General features: G+C 36.1%; 1 protein-coding gene across 6 annotated transcripts in view; it reads right to left on the bottom strand.

Annotated features, from left to right (window-relative positions):
• Positions 1–17,481, bottom strand: part of Stag1 (STAG1 cohesin complex component) — a 383,606-nt gene that overhangs the window by 284,300 nt on the left and 81,825 nt on the right. For all 6 annotated transcript variants that reach the window (XM_087562318.1, XM_087562317.1, NM_001433817.1 and 3 more), the window contains one exon: positions 13,273–13,375. In XM_087562318.1, the coding sequence (XP_087418444.1) occupies positions 13,273–13,375 (103 nt within the window). The remainder of the gene's footprint in view (positions 1–13,272; positions 13,376–17,481) is intronic.

Raw genomic sequence — 17,481 nt, 5'->3', positions numbered from 1 at the left:
AACTAAATGGAGAGAAACTTGAAGCAATCCCACTAAAATCAGGGACTAGACAAGGCTGCCCACTCTCTCCCTACTTATTCAATATAGTTCTTGAAGTTCTAGCCAGAGCAATCAGACAACAAAAGGAGATCAAGGGGATACAGATCGGAAAAGAAGAGGTCAAAATATCACTATTTGCAGACGACATGATAGTATATTTAAGTGATCCCAAAAGTTCCACCAGAGAACTACTAAAGCTGATAAACAACTTCAGCAAAGTGGCTGGGTATAAAATTAACTCAAATAAATCAGTTGCCTTCCTCTATACAAAAGAGAAACAAGCCGAGAAAGAAATTAGGGAAACGACACCCTTCATAATAGACCCAAATAATATAAAGTACCTCGGTGTGACTTTAACAAAGCAAGTAAAAGATCTGTACAATAAGAACTTCAAGACACTGAGGAAAGAAATTGAAGAAGACCTCAGAAGATGGAAAGATCTCCCATGCTCATGGATTGGCAGGATTAATATAGTAAAAATGGCCATTTTACCAAAAGCAATCTACAGATTCAATGCAATCCCCATCAAAATACCAATCCAATTCTTCAAAGAGTTAGACAGAACAATTTGCAAATTCATCTGGAATAACAAAAAACCCAGGATAGCTAAAGCTATCCTCAACAATAAGAGGACTTCAGGGGGAATCACTATCCCTGAACTCAAGCAGTATTACAGAGCAATAGTGATAAAAACTGCATGGTATTGGTACAGAGACAGACAGATAGACCAATGGAATAGAATTGAAGACCCAGAAATGAACCCACACACCTATGGTCACTTGATTTTTGACAAAGGAGCCAAAACCATCCAATGGAAAAAAGATAGCATTTTCAGCAAATGGTGCTGGTTCAACTGGAGGGCAACATGTAGAAGAATGCAGATCGATCCATGCTTATCACCCTGTACAAAGCTTAAGTCCAAGTGGATCAAGGACCTCCACATCAAACCAGACACACTCAAACTAATAGAAGAAAAACTAGGGAAGCATCTGGAACACATGGGCACTGGAAAAAATTTCCTGAACAAAACACCAATGGCTTATGCTCTAAGATCAAGAATCGACAAATGGGATCTCATAAAACTGCAAAGCTTCTGTAAGGCAAAGGACACTGTGGTTAGGACAAAACGACAACCAACAGATTGGGAAAAGATCTTTACCAATCCTATAACAGATAGAGGCCTTATATCCAAAATATACAAAGAACTCAAGAAGTTAGACCGCAGGGAAACAAATAACCCTATTAAAAAATGGGGTTCAGAGCTGAACAAAGAATTCACAGCTGAGGAATGCCGAATGGCTGAGAAACACCTAAAGAAATGTTCAACATCTTTAGTCATAAGGGAAATGCAAATCAAAACAACCCTGAGATTTCACCTCACACCAGTGAGAATGGCTAAGATCAAAAACTCAGGTGACAGCAGATGCTGGCGAGGATGTGGAGAAAGAGGAACACTCCTCCATTGTTGGTGGGATTGCAGACTGGTACAACCATTCTGGAAATCAGTCTGGAGGTTCCTCAGAAAATTGGACATTGAACTGCCTGAGGATCCAGCCATACCTCTCTTGGGCATATACCCAAAAGATGCCTCAACATATAAAAGAGACACGTGCTCCACTATGTTCATCGCAGCCTTATTTATTATAGCCAGAAACTGGAAAGAACCCAGATGCCCTTCAACAGAGGAATGGATACAGAAAATGTGGTACATCTACACAATGGAATATTACTCAGCTATCAAAAACAACGAGTTTATGAAATTCGTAGGCAAATGGTTGGAACTGGAAAATATCATCCTGAGTGAGCTAACCCACTCACAGAAAGACATACATGGTATGCACTCATTGATAAGTGGCTATTAGCCCAAATGCTTGAATTACCCTAGATCCCTAGAACAAAGGAAACTCAAGACAGATGATCAAAATGTGAATGCTTCACTCCTTCTTTAAATGAGGAAAAAGAATACCCTTGGCAGGGAAGGGAGAGGCAAAGATTAAAACAGAGACTGAAGGAACACCCATTCAGAGCCTGCCCCACAGGTGGCCCATACATATACAGCCACCCAATTAGACAAGATGGATGAAGCAAAGAAGTGCAGACCGACAGGAGCCGGATGTAGATCGCTCCTGAGAGACACAGCCAGAATACAGCAAATACAGAGGCGAATGCCAGCAGCAAACCACTGAACTGAGAATACGTCCCCCGTTGAAGGAATCAGAGAAAGAACTGGAAGAGCTTGAAGGTGCTCGAGACCCCAAAAGTACAACAATGTCAAGCAACCAGAGCTTCCAGGGACTAAGCCACTACCTAAAGACTATACATGGACTGACCCTGGACTCTGTCCCCATAGGTAGCAATGAATATCCTAGTAAGAGCACCAGTGGAAGGGGAAGCCCTGGGTCCTGCTAAGACTGAACCCCCAGTGAACTAGACTATGCGGGGAGGGTGGCAATGGGGGGAGGTTTGGGAGGGGAACACCCACAAGGAAGGGGAGGGGGGAGGGTGATGTCTGTCCGGAAACCGGGAAAGGGAATAACACTTGAAATGTATATAAGAAATACTCAAGATAATAAAAAAATAAAATAAAATAAAAAAAAAATAATAAAAATAAAATCCTTTAAAAAAAAAAAACTCAAGAAAGTGACAGTACACTGGAAACACAAATCAACAAACAAAATTAGAATAAAAGAGAAATTGGTATACAAACTCCAACAACATTTACATATACCAAGAAGTGGGGAGGGGAAACCAGGCGTGTTGTTACACGCTTGTCATTCCAGCACTTGGGAAGCAGAGGGAGACGGGGAAAAGCCTAGAATTCATGTGACTGTCTCAAAAACATAAAAACGGGAGCTCATACCTGCCAAGGAAACATAAGGATGTGCAGCACTCTCTATAAAAGTTATGTATAATGGCACCAGTACAAGCAACCCCCTTGAGTGGAAAGCAAATAAAGACAGAACAATAAAGCTCACTGGCCAACCAACTTAGTGGAATTATTGAGCTTCAATGAGATACCCTGTATCAAAATATAAAAGGTGGAAGCCAGGCACTGTAGCATACAACTTCAATTTTAGCTCTTGGGAGGCAGAAGCAAGGAAATCTGAAGTCAAGACTAGCCTGGTTTACAAAATGAGTTCCAGAACCCCTAGAGATACACAGAAAAATCCTGTCTTGCCAATCCAAAATAAAAAAATAGGAAATTACAAAGGAAAGATATAAAACATCAACCTCTGTACTTTACATCACTTATTTTGCATCTCCTCAAACTGCACCCTCATACACCCAAGCCACTTAATACCAAAGGTAGCCAAATGTTGAAAGGTAAGTGCAAGAACATGAACACCAGAAGCCAATGTAATTTGGCACCATCAAACACAGTTCTGCTTCTACAGCAAGCCCTGGATACCCTAACGCACCTGAAGAAGAAGATTCTAACCTAAAATCCCATCTAGTGAAGATGATAGAGGCCTTTAAGGAGGATATAAATAACTCATTTAAAGATACACAAGGAAACACAGATAGAAGCCCTTAAAGAGGAAACGAACAAAGCACTTAAAGAAATGAAGAAAAGCACAATTAAACAGGTAAAGGAATTGAACAAAATGGTCCAATACTTAAAAATGAAAATAGATATAAGAAAGAAATAATACAGGAGGCAACCCGGGGGATGCTAAACCTAGGGAAGAGATCAGGGGCTACAGATGCAGTCATCACCAACAGAGTACAAGAGACAGCAGAGAGAACATGAAGCATATAAGATACCATAAAAGGTACTGACTGACACAAGGGCCAAAGAAAATACCAAGTGTAAAAGCTCCTGAGCCAAAACATCCAAGAAATGCAGTTATCAAAAGAGGTGGAAAACAACACTTCATACTCACGAAAGAGAAAATCCAGTAAGATGAAGCCTCAATTTTGAGCATCTATGCCCCAAATGCAACCGAAACCACACTCATAAAAGAAACTTTACAAAACACACACTGAACCTCTCACAATAATAGTGGGAGACTTCAACAGCCCATGCTCACCAATGACAGGTCATTGAAACAGAAACTAAACAGAGACACAATGAAACACAAGTTAGGAGCCAAATGGATTTAACAGATCTACAGAACATTCCACACTAAAACAAAAGACTACGCCTTCTTCTCGGCACCTCATGGTACCTTCTCCAAAATTGAACATGTAATTTGAAAGAAACAAAACCAGCCTCAAAAGACATAAAAAGACTGAAATAATGCCATACATTCTCTCAGAGCAGCACAGAGTACAGCTGAAATTCAATACGAACAACAACAACAGAAAGCAGCGCATTTGTGAAAATTAAACAACTCTACTCAATGCTAACTGGGTCAGAAAAGAAATAAAGAAAAAGATTCCAGAATTCAATGAAAATTAATGCACAACATTGCCAAACTCACGAAACACAATGAAAGCAGTTAAGAGGAAAATTCATAGCACTAAATGACTTCATCAAGAAACTGGAGAGATCATACACTAGCAACTTAACATCACAAGAAGAACAAAAAGAAACAAACACACCCAAGAGGACCAGGGGGCAGGAAATAGTTAAACTAAAAAGTCAACAAAGAGAATGATACGAAGAACTGTTACAAAGCCAAGAACTGGATCTTTGAAATAAATCAAAAAGATAAACCCGGAACCAAACTAACTAAAGGTCACAGAGAAAGTTTCCAAAATAACAAAATCAGAAATGAAAAGGAAGACACAACAATAGAACCTAAGGAAATTTGTTTAAAAATCATCAAATCTTACTAAAAAAAAAAAAAAAGCCTACACTGGACAAAAATAGAAATTCTAAATGAAACGGATGATTTTCTAGACAGATACCACATACCAAAGTTAAATCAGGATCAGGTAAACTATCTGAACAGTTAGTTCACTTACCCCTAAGAAAATAAAAGCAGTCATTCAAAGACTCCTAACCAAAAAGAGCCCAGGACCAGATGGTTTTAGAGCAGAATTCTACCAGATCTTAAAAGAAGAGCTAATACCAATACTTCCAAACAAAACAGAAACAGAAGGAACACCACCTAATTCATTTTTGATGCCACACTTACTCTGATACCTAAACCACACAAAGACCCAACCAGAGAGAGAGAGAGAGAGAGAGAGAGAGAGAGAGAGAGAGAGAACTTCAAACCAATTTCACTTATATTGAAGCACAAATACTCAATAAAATTCTCACAAACCAAACCCAAGGACACATCAAAACCATCATTCACCACAAACACATAGGCTTCATCCCAGGATTCAGGGATGGGTCAATAGACCAAAATCCATCAACATAATCCACTACATAAACAAACTAAGAAAGATCATGTGATCATCTCATTAGATGCTGAAAAGGCCTTGACAAAATACAATAACCCTTGATATTGAAAGTCTTGGAAAGATCAGGAAATCGAGGCACATATCTAAATATAATAAATGCAATACACAGCAAACCAGCAGCCTCCATCATATTAAATGGAGAAAAACATGAAACAATCCCACTAAAATCAGGGACAAGTCAAGGACACCCACTTCTCCCTACCTATTCAATATAACACTCAAAGTTCTAGCCAGAGCAATTAGACAACAAAGGTGAATCAAGGGTATTGGAAAGAAAGAAGTCAAAGGTATCATTATTTGTGGATGATATAATAATATACATAAGCAACCCAAAAAATTCTAGCAGAAAACTTCTACAACTAACAAACAGGCTCAGCAAAGTGGCTGGATATAAAATTAACTCAACAAATCAGTAGCCTCCTTTATATAACAGACAAATAGTCTGAGAAAGAAATGAGGGAAACAACAGGCACAAATAATACAAAATATCTTGGTATAACTCTAACCAAGCAAGTGAAGGGTCTATATAGCAAGAAATTCAACTCCCTGAAGAAAGAAAGAAAGAAAGAAAGAAAGAGAGAGAGAGAGAGAGAGAGAGAGAGAGAGAGAAATATGAGGCAGTGTGGAGTAAGGGCGGGGAACCTCTAGGAAATTAGAGAGAGGCCACAGGGAGTGTGTTTGCTCCAGGCAGGAAATATGGAACGAAGTGGTGCAATGTGTTAACGAGGAGAATAATATAGAAAGAATACATAGTGTAGCTGGGATAGAACGGTAGGCAGGGAAGATGACAGAAGGAAGATGACAGAAGGCAGGAGAGAGAACTAACACGAAAGACATATTGAAATTTTCACATAGAAACCTCCTACTGGAGAAGATTCCTAAAATATATAAATATATTCCTAAAATATATGAATGCATACATACTCTTTATATACATACTCTTTATACTATCTAAAATGGGGCAAAATGCCCATACTAGACACCATAGGATAACAAGAAGCCCAGTGTCAGGAATAAGCTGTCTATTTTGGAGCAGTTGGCAAGTATACCCCACAGACCCCCAAACATTACAGGTCAGTGTTCTTGGTCGGTCACCCGCCAGAACTTGACAATAGGATGTTATTCTGAAGACAGAATATTCTTAAGTCCTAGAACAAGGAGAAATCAAGCTGGTATTGACCCATAGTTTTATCCCTACTGCCTACTGTCCACAGTGCTGGAATGTGCTATATAATACACTACTAGAGAAGAGGAAAAAAAAAATCACCAATCTTACCCAAGTATGAACCTTAGCTTAAAAAAGTGACCCAGATTGGCAAGACATGTCCACTGATGCAACAGTGACAACATAGCTCCACCAGTTAAAATCTGTACCTGGCACCATTATTGGGGCTCTCTAGGGAAGAACCTACTACTACTTAATATGCTGCTAAACAGACAGTATTAAACTGAGCTCTAATCATTTAATATTATCCCTGAACATTAGTGCAAACCCTCATCAGAGAAACTTTCTTTACTTCAGCAGACGCCAATTAACACAGAGAACCACAACTGATCAAGGTGCAAAGAAAAAGAGACTTTAGTGTGCTCTAGCCCCTATACCAAAGGCTCGAAGACCTGAGAGTATCGAGCAAAGATTATAAAAACCATATGTGGCGAATGACCACAATTAAGAAAGCATGAATAAAACCTGTGCAGGCCAGTGGAAGGGGAAGCCCTGGGTCCTGCTAAGACTGAACCCCCAGTGAACTAGACTATGGGGGGAGGGCGGCAATGGGGGGAGGGTTGGGAGGGGAACACCCATAAGGAAGGGGAGGGGGGAGGGGGATGTTTGCCCGGAAACCGGGAAAGGGAATAACACTTGAAATGTATATAAGAAATACTCAAGTTAATAAAAAAAAAATTATATTTATACCAAAAAAAAAAAAAAAACCTGTGCAGGACTAAGCATGCATGAGACCAGTCGGTCAGTCAGTTTGTTAGTCAGTCAGTCAGTCAGTCTACCTACTCACCAAGCATGGAAAATGGAAATGGGCATGAAGTTCCAGCCCCTAGTTAAGAGCTACTTGTAGTTCACAGCTGCTGTGAGAGGGAAAGAGTTTTCATGAAGGATGCCTTCTCTGGTAGACACACCCCCATACAATTAAGATGACCCATCCAAAAGTATATAGGCAGCATAAACTACACATGCTGGGTTTGGGGTTTTTGTTTCTACTTCCCTCTCCCACTCCCCAAACAGTGTTTCTCTGTATAGCCTTGGCTATCCTGCATCTATCTCTGTGACCAAGCTGGCTTCGAACTCACAAAGATTCACCTGCCTCTGCCTGCTGAGCACTGGATTAAAGGCATGTGTAGCCAATACCCAGCTTTGTTTCTGTTTTTTTTTTTTTAAACACAAAATTGGGTGAGTAGAGAATTGGGGAAGGTTCTGGAAGAATTTGGACAAAAGGTAAGTATGACCAAAATATACCAAATGAAATTCTCAAAGAACTAATTAAAAAGGAGAAAATAAATAATATCTAAAAAAAAATACACTTAAACTGAAGAATGTTTTAAACTCTATAACGAAAACTACAAAACAAATATTTTAAAAAATACAAAATAGTGGAAATATATCCCACATTAAAAAACTGAAATATTGTAAAACTGTTTCCAATGCTTAACATAATCTATACATTAAAAAAATACTTATCAAAATACCAGTAATTTTCAAAGAAATACCGGAATTCTAAAAATTGAATGATACCATAAAAGATTCTGAATAGCAGGGGGGGACCCCCGCAAAGTACAAGCATCAAATCCCTAACTTCAAACACACTATAGCTACGTCATACAACAGAACATTACTGGTCCCCCAAAAAAGTGATATAGGACAACAGAACAAATCAAGATCCAAAAGTAGTCCGCTTTAGTTTTTTAAATTATATTTTCCAAGAACATACATCAGAGAAAAGAGAGTCAACACATGGCTGTATATGCAGAAATATGAAATGATCTCTAACCAGTTAAAAAACAATGTTATAGACTTAAACGTAAAACCAAAACCATTAACCTGGCATAAAAAGAAAATGGGAAAGAGCTTGCAACAACAGTAAGGAAAACGGCATTTTGGAAAAGATCTCAAACCACATGTAACAAAAGCACAAGAGAACAATGGAATCATGTCAAACTAAAATGCTTCTATGCAGCAAAAGAAATCAATACAGAACAAAAGACTTTACATTAAACGGGGAAGAACATTTTCTAATTAACTGTAAGACTAATATATAAATTATAGAAGGAATTCAAAATGATCCAAATTAAAAATAAACAGAAATTAAACTTTAAAAGAGAATATCAATAGATAATGAGTAAATGAAAATATACTTAATATGACTTACTGATCAATGGGGAAATACCAATCAAAACAACTAAAAGATGCCATCTCACTCCAATGATGTTGTTACTAACAGGGTAAAATAACCAATACAAATGAAGATAAAGAAACTGGATAATCCTCAAAGACTGCTGAAAGAATTTAAATTAGAACAATCATTATAGAGACAGTATAGAGACTTCTTACAAAATTAAACTGGAGCCATCTCATTACTAGATAGATATTAAAAGAAAAAGAAAAAAAACACTTAGCAACATTCCTACACTTATTACAGAATTACTTGTAATAAATCAATCTACACAATCAACTTAGTCATCTATTAATAAGAAAATATGGTATGAACACATAAAAAAGGACAGAATCCTGCCATATTTTACAATGAGAACCAACCTAGAAGACTACTCTATCAAGTGAAAGAATCAAGCACATACAAAGAAAAACCTACTAAATATCCCCAGAAGCTTAAACAAAACCTCAGAATGAGAGGGGAACAATGGTTAACATAGGCTGGGAAGGATAGGGTGAAGGGATATAATACAGAAGTTGATTAAGTAATTAATTACAATTAGAAGGATTCAAGTCTAGTGTTCTAGAACAGTAGTAGAACTATCATTAACAATAAATTTATAATTTGAAATGATAAGAATACAATTTGAACATGCCTACTATAAAATTGTTATGTCTAATATGAATGGATACATTAATAGTCTGAATTAGTCACTTTACATTTTATATATGTATCAAAAATACTTTAGGTCTTAGTGAAAAATTTTTGTGACAGACCAAAATTTAATTCCCAGAACCCATGTATGATGCTGGGTGGTCAAGATGGCCTGCCTCTAATTACAACCTGAGAAACCTGAGGTAAGAAGCTGACTAGTTCATTTAAGATATATATATACTCTAGACTCATCTGAAAAACCCTACCTCAATGAATATGGTGAAAAACTATACATATATATTTAGGGCACAGATATCCGGCACAAATACACAAGCAGAAACAAGCACCAACATACAAATAAATATGTTCATCCACACATGTACAAAAATCACACTCACATAAAAAAAAGAAAAGCATCACAGAAATATATAAAATTATTACATGCCAATTAACATCTTCAAAAAAAGGACTGGCAAGAAGTCTCAGTAGGTAAAGGTACTTGTTGTTAAGCCTGACCACTGAGTATCTTTTCTGAAATCCACACAGTAGAGGGAGAGAACAGACTCCTACAAACTGACCTCTGACCTCCATAGGAATGTTTGTACATATGCATAAAAGAGCATATGTATGTATACAAACACACACAAAACCATGTAAATCTCAAATAAAAAATAGAAATAATGAGAAACTTAATGAGTGAGATAAAAATGTTTACCAGGGAGGGGGAGGGGTTAGGGGGATGTTGGCCTGGAAACCAGGAAAGGGAATAACAATCGAAATGTAAATAAATACCCAAGTTAATAAAGATGGAAAAAAAAGTTTACCAACCAAAATCTGAGACTACTCAAAACAGATGGTTTATAGAAAATTTCCTATCATTCTTGAAAATAGGTTATTTTTGACATGACTCAAATATGATCATTCTGATGACCATAGATTTCCATCAAAACTCCAGTCACATCTGTCACAAGAGGTAATCACTTAGACATACAATATTTTAAACCAAGAATAGCACACTGAGACTTAGCTGTATACATATCAAAATTAAAATACTACTACAACCTGCTCAAGAGGTGATTAATTATCTTGAAGGAAAATGATACAAGCAGTCCTTAGTCTGAAATCTTTAAATTGGAAAACAAATTTCCATAAATCCTAGAGAAGCAAAGTAACCTGCCCATTCTCTCAGAATAATCACATGGGAGTATAAGAAACTAAAAAAATCTCAAACTAATTACAAGATTCCTTCACTCTTCCCAAAATGTTTGTGTACGGAAAGCTGTATGAACAAATATGTCTTCAAATGAGTATTATGAAGACTACAAAGCATGATTTCTCCACTGTTTGCCCTTTAAATAAAGGTCATACAATCAAAAAATATACAAGAAGCAACTACACAGCCAAACGGAAGAATTCTCCCATGTTTTGTTTGAAGGGTGGCCCTAAAATAGAAATTCTAGCAAAAGGGCAATAACAACCACATTTTTAAAATCACATTGAATAACTCACTACAAAAGATCTACCTATCTGGGCTGGAGAGATGGCTCAGGAGTTAAGAGCACTGACTGCTCTTCCAAAGCTCCTGAGTTCAATTCCCAGAAACCGCATGGCTCACAACCATCTGTAATAGGATACAATACCCTCTTCTAGTGTGTCTGAAGACAGCTACAGTATGTACTCACATACATAAAATAAATAAATCTTTTAAAAAAGGATCTACTGATCTTCCTATATACACAATAAGTACACAATAAGTGGTCAAACACTGTAGCTGTTTGAATAAGAACAGCCCTCACAGACTCATATATTTGAATGCTGAGCTATCATGGGAGACACTAGAAAGGAATTAGGAGGTACTGTCTTGTTGGAGGAAGTGTATCACTGGTGAGGGGTGTAAGATTTTAAAGGTGCCAAGCCATGCCCGGTGTCTTTCTCCTCTATTGCCTGAAGATATAGATATAGAACTCATAACTACTTCTCCAACACCATGTCTCCACCATGAAGATAATGGACTGAGCCTATGAAACTGTAAGCAAGACTCAATTAAATGCTTTCCTATGGAAGAGCTGCCTTGGGCATGGTCTCTCTTGTCAGCAATAGAATACTGACTAAGACAAATACTATACCCTTAAAGTATAAGAGGTAGATTTTATCTGCTTTAAAAGTATGATGATAGTAACTAAGTAGGATGTCCCTTACTTGTTTGCTTTTATAATAGTGACATTTTATATTTTTGTTTTCACCTACTCCAAGCTAATTTTGATTCTAAGGTTGGTCATAAAATCCAAATTTTCCTCACCTTCTTATCTTGGACCTAGTCAACAAAGATAAATTAAAACTTCTAGTACCATATCTTGCCCAAAAGAAACTCCTAAGATCCTCCTCTTAACAAAGAAGGGTCTTGCTCCATAGTCTGCAGTTGAGGGCAAAGATCAGTATTTCTTAACTGCAATTCATTCAACATTCCCTCAGTGCTTTCAACAACCAACATACAAAGTAAGAACAAGAAGAATGCTAACACAAACAAGTAGTAGTGAGTTTCCCTTATCCAATCTAAAATCGCCATATATCTGATGAAGTTTCAACAGCATCCCAAAAGAACCAGACTCAAAGGGATTCTAGATAGCTAACTATAATAAAGTTCCTGAAAAATGACACGAATTAATTGGCATTGAGGTATTTACCCCTTCTCCCATACCTTGCCCTATGTATGTCTTCAGTTGTAATAATGATAATAAACTGTTAAAAGAATGTCCCTAAATTCTGTGAAAGGATTTTCCCTAAATTCTTTGAACTGTTCAAATAAATCTATCAAATCCAAGGGGCACATTGGGAGAATCTCATATAGATAGTTGGTTAAAAGCACAGGGAAAACAAAGAGGGAGGACTTGTGAAAGAAATGAGGGAGGAGGATGGTAAAAATATTAGAGACTGAGACCTCAACACTGACATCAGATATTATGCTAAAAGTGAAACAGTTTGCAGAACACCTAGCTGGTAATTAATGCTACAAAGTGACAACTTGGTTTTTGGTGGGGAGAAACACTCACACCTTTTAATGACAAAAAAAGCTTTCAATGCTGACTGAGAGCTAAACAGAGGATAGCTTATTCAAATACAAGAACACATAAACTGGAAGAGTTACAGAAGGACTGTCTAGATTTATCTTTAAAAATGGCATAGGAAGAGAAAAAGGTAGAGAGATGACTGGCCATACTGATATCTTTTGAAGCTCAAAATGAAAATACAGGAAGGTTTATGCTAGTATATCTTCTATAAAGAAAGCTAAGATTTTTCATAAGAACTTTCATAAAAAAGAAAAACCTGGTTATAATAGAAAATCAGATCACAGACAAACGAAAACATAAGTAGTAACATATTGATATATTTGTACTATCTCTCAAAGTTTATTATACTTGAATGCTACCTGACACTCATAGACTTTGTAAAGATACCCCTCAAAGTAGTTAGACCCTGCACTCTTCTAAATTTCCAACTCATGAATCATTAAGTCTACATATTAAAATTTGACTGGAGCCTTAAAATATTACTATGAAAATGTACATTAAGCTGCTATCAGAAGGGCAAAGATCAGTATTTCTTAACTGCAGTTCATCCAACATCCCCTCTGTGATTTCAAGTACAGAGAGTGAAGATGCTACACACTTTCCTTCTCTGAAACGGCTAAGCCAAAGCAAAGTTCCCAAGAATCTCTTCTATGTTACTGGAGTAAAAACCATAAACTATTAACAGCATTAACACTAGAATTGACAAACAATTTATTTCAAGCTTATTTATGGGAAAGTATTGCAGCATAAAGACAAAACATAATACATACTGGAGGCCGGCCAGGACGACCCCTTTTTCTCTTTCCTTTGACCTCTGTTTCTTCAAGTTCGCTGCCAGCATCAGAATGGGCAGTAGTTTCATTAGTTGAATCCCTAGAAAATGCCAGATTATTGTAGTGAGCAAATTAGTAAATAAATATAATTCAGTTCTTTTCTACTATTTCCCTTCCCTAGGATCACTGACAAAAAGCAATTTAACATTTCTATTTTCAGAAATTTCAATAAACCAAAATATATACACTCCCTATCCAATGTTACATAGCACTAATAAAATTTATCATCAAAATAAAAAAGGAATTTAATGTGGAAATGACAGCTACTCACTCTATAAAATACAAAGTATAACTGAAAGACTAATTCTTTAAGATAAAAAATTGGCTTGAAGGGAAATTTATAACCTCATGTAAGGCTATCAGTATATGCTAGTAAATGTCTCATATGTGCTCCTTCAAAAGAACAGCACATGAAAGATCAATAGTACAATAGTACACAAGTGATGTACAATAATAAAAATAAAATCCTCTTGATTGTAAATTCCATTCAGCTAACTGGATATCACAAAATTATTATTTTTGACAAACTCTTATTAGTGCTCTTTTTAATGACTAGGGTAAGTGCAATGAAGAGACACGTGATGGGCTATCACTTGGCAGTCGATACAGTGACTTCTGTGTTGAATTAGATAACAGTTCTCAATACTGAAACAGAATAATATTTCCAACTTTGGAGGTTATCATAACTATCTGATACACCTTTACTTTACATTAGTTACAATTTATCATTTTGTTACATCGCCAGCTAGCAAATGAAATTGTTACATGAATTTTTGCTGGGTTTCTTGATACAAATATTCTGCCTGTAACAGATTTCAAACTATCAACATGCCAGCACTAGAAAGTGACAAACAGCATATGATTAAAACTTAATTCCAAATAAAGGAAAAAAGAAAATCAAGTTATACCACATGTATGAGGTAAAAAAAAAACAAACAAAACCCTCAAGATAACAATAATCTACCTTATAATTGTGAAATGGTGAATTTTGAATATTTTATTTTAATGTGATTTTATTCATTTTCTTTTTAATTCACATATGTACATGTGTGGTGTGCAAGCATGTGTTTATCCCACAGTACTCTAGCCATCATCACAGGCACAGATTTACTTCATTTTAAGTTTACACAATTAAACTTTTTATAACAGCTGTATTTTACTAAATTAGCTTACAAAATTCTTAAATTTCCATCTCTGATTCTGACTAATCAACAGCACTAAATTCTACCTCAAGAACACTTTTACAAGTCTTCGGAAAACTGAAAATGAGAACAAAGGATGCATATCCACTAGTGAGTCCAACTCACAAAATTCTCAATATGCTTCATTAATACTCTAGTCTTGGCATCCTTTCTGTTTTGAACCTTTCCTTAAAGTTCAACTCTTATTTTCTGTTCTTCTGCTATCTTTATTGTACTAAATTGCATTCCTTTGGAGATCTTACACGTAATGTGCAGCTTCTATATAAATAATCTTAATGCCTTCACAGAATATTTGACTGCATTCCAAATCTTTAATTCAAGAGTATTGACTTGGATGAATAAAAGGCTTCTTTAAAAGTCACCTTAAATTCAAATATAAAGTTAAGTTCAATTAGACTTGACTTGCTTCTGGATCTATATCCATAGAAATAACATTAATCAACTAAATTTAAAAATTAATGTTTATTTAAAATAACTATAAAATTTAGTATCTTCAGAATTATCCTGTTATTCAAATTCATAAAATTGTATTAGTCTATTATGCCTCTTGCAAACACAAAAGCTCCTTTTCAGTGTAACATTCTCTCACCCAGAAAAAGAAATATGAATGTAGGTAGATACAACGGGGGAAGGATCTGGAAGTACTAGAGGGGAAAAGTAAAATAATGGTCTCTCATCTGTTCATTATTACCATAACCCTAAAAAATAGGAGAAAAATAATAAAACACAAAAACAAAAATAAAAAAATTATTTTATCTACCCGTCTTCACCATATCCACTGTGCTTGTGACTATTTTACGTATATCCATGTGGGAGCCCAACTGTATGCTACTGCTAGTAACATTCTCACATCACTTACTTGCAAATCTTCAAAGAAAATGTGGAATTTGAAAAATGCCAGATATATTTCCAATACAATGTTGTGAATAACAAACAGGGGTTAGCAAGCTTTATCTTAAAGGGCTACCTAGTAATTATTTCAGGCTTGTATATCTTCCAGTCTACTACTAGACTCTAGCACCACAGGATAGATGTGAACATAGACAACATATAAATGAACAAACACAGCTATGTTCACAAAACAATTCCACTGTTTTTTTCCAGGTAAAATAGTGAATTGAATCAGGATTAATTACAGGAGTATAAACAATTATAAAGGCACTCATACCATGTAAGACAAAACGACAATCTCCCTAGAAAGGTTAACTGTCTATATGTCCTTGAAGAAGGGAATGGTCTTGTGAGCCACTACTGCCCCAGCAAACGTTAACTGCCTAGAAATCCTACAGGAAGACACGGGTCCCATCAACTCTCTCTCCTAGTATCTTTTAGCTACCTGTAACTGTTGGGAAAAGTTGGAGCCTTATGAGACCTCTCTACTAGTAATCTTGTTTTCTTTTGGGTTTTGCAGGAGAGGGGTAGCCCTCAGGAAATGTGAACTCTTAGCAGTTCTCGGTCCATCCCTGATCTAGTTTAGTCATCCTTCTGTGCTCCAATTCTTCTTTTGGTCTCATTCTTCATTACAGCACAGAATATGGTTGAGCATATACTGCTATAAGGATGTTTCAGAAAAACATGCATAAAAAATACAAAACTTTTTTACTATCAGAATTTTATAAAAGAAATCATGTGATAAAATGATCCACAGTCATAGATCTAATACATGGTAGAGTCAGTTGAATTTCAAACAAAACTTGAATTCTTGACTTTCTATGGGAGGATATTGAAATGCAGATGTTTTGTATTTATCAAACTTGACAGACTAGCTAAAAGCTTGTGATGGTAAAGAAAGCTCCAACACAACTACAGGAGAAATCCAGTTCTATCAAATAGTAAGCAAGCCACTAGTGAAATTAATTTGTGCTAGATAAATACGGTTTAGTAAAAAAAGAAATCGGGGTTGGGGATTTAGCTCAGTGGTAGGTACAGCGCTTGCCTAGCAAACACAAAGCCCTGGGTTTGGTCCTCAGCTCCAAAAAAAAAAAAAAAAAAATCAGCAGGTAAGTATGATTTGATTAATAATACTGTCAACTGCAGCCAGCTTTTAAAAAAAAACAAAACCCAGAAGTATTATTGAAAGCTTGTACACTTTGTTTTCTATATATGCTTACTTCTTAGCATGTTGAGTAAGTCTTTAATATCAAAAAGTGGGAAAAGACTTAAGAACACAAGAAAAAGACGTACTTTCCTCACCTCAGCCCTTCAATCTCACTATGGACCACACAACGAACAGTCAGATTAATATCCTACCACAGTGGGGAGAGAGAGGAAGGAGTGGTTATGAGTCCTTATTCTTGCATAGGACCCAGGTTCAGTTCCCAGCACCTACATGGTCGCTAACAACTCTCTGTAAAGCCAGTGTCAGGGACTCACCTTCTGGCTACCACAGCACCAAACATGATTGTGCTACACATGCATGTATGAAAGTAAAACAATCATAATACATATTTATAAAAACAATGTTAAAAATAAATATCTACTAAAATATTTTCTATGTGTATACACAATATAGACGTATTTATTTCAAATGTGTGTATATATGTGCATATGTATATTTCAATTTTAAAGTCTTAAGTAGATGAATATATTCCAAAATACTAATACAATAAAGGCTGGGGCTCCATAAAGGTTAACATAAGCCATGCAGAATTTATTTAAATATTCTTCTATCAATGACTACCCAGAATAAATGCAGTATTGAACTATTGTAAAAGTATCTGAATCAAATATCCACATAGGTAAGTTAATCACAATACATATCAAAAGTTAAGATAGATACAGCAGAAATACTGGGACAGTGATACAAGAATTCAAATTTTGAACAGTTTCTTTTCAAACTCCAAAGGGCCACATTCACATTTGCAAAATTATAGGACATCAGCTATAATTATGTATCAATATTATATCTTATAAAATTGTTATCTTCACCAATCAATTTAGCAAC

The sequence above is a fragment of the Rattus norvegicus genome, chromosome 8, assembly GCF_021556685.1.
Source record: "Rattus norvegicus strain SHRSP/BbbUtx chromosome 8, alternate assembly SHRSP_T2T, whole genome shotgun sequence".
Lineage (NCBI taxonomy): Eukaryota > Metazoa > Chordata > Mammalia > Rodentia > Muridae > Rattus > Rattus norvegicus.
The sequence above is the reverse complement of the archived record's forward strand: the minus strand, read 5'-3'. Positions and strand labels throughout refer to the sequence as shown.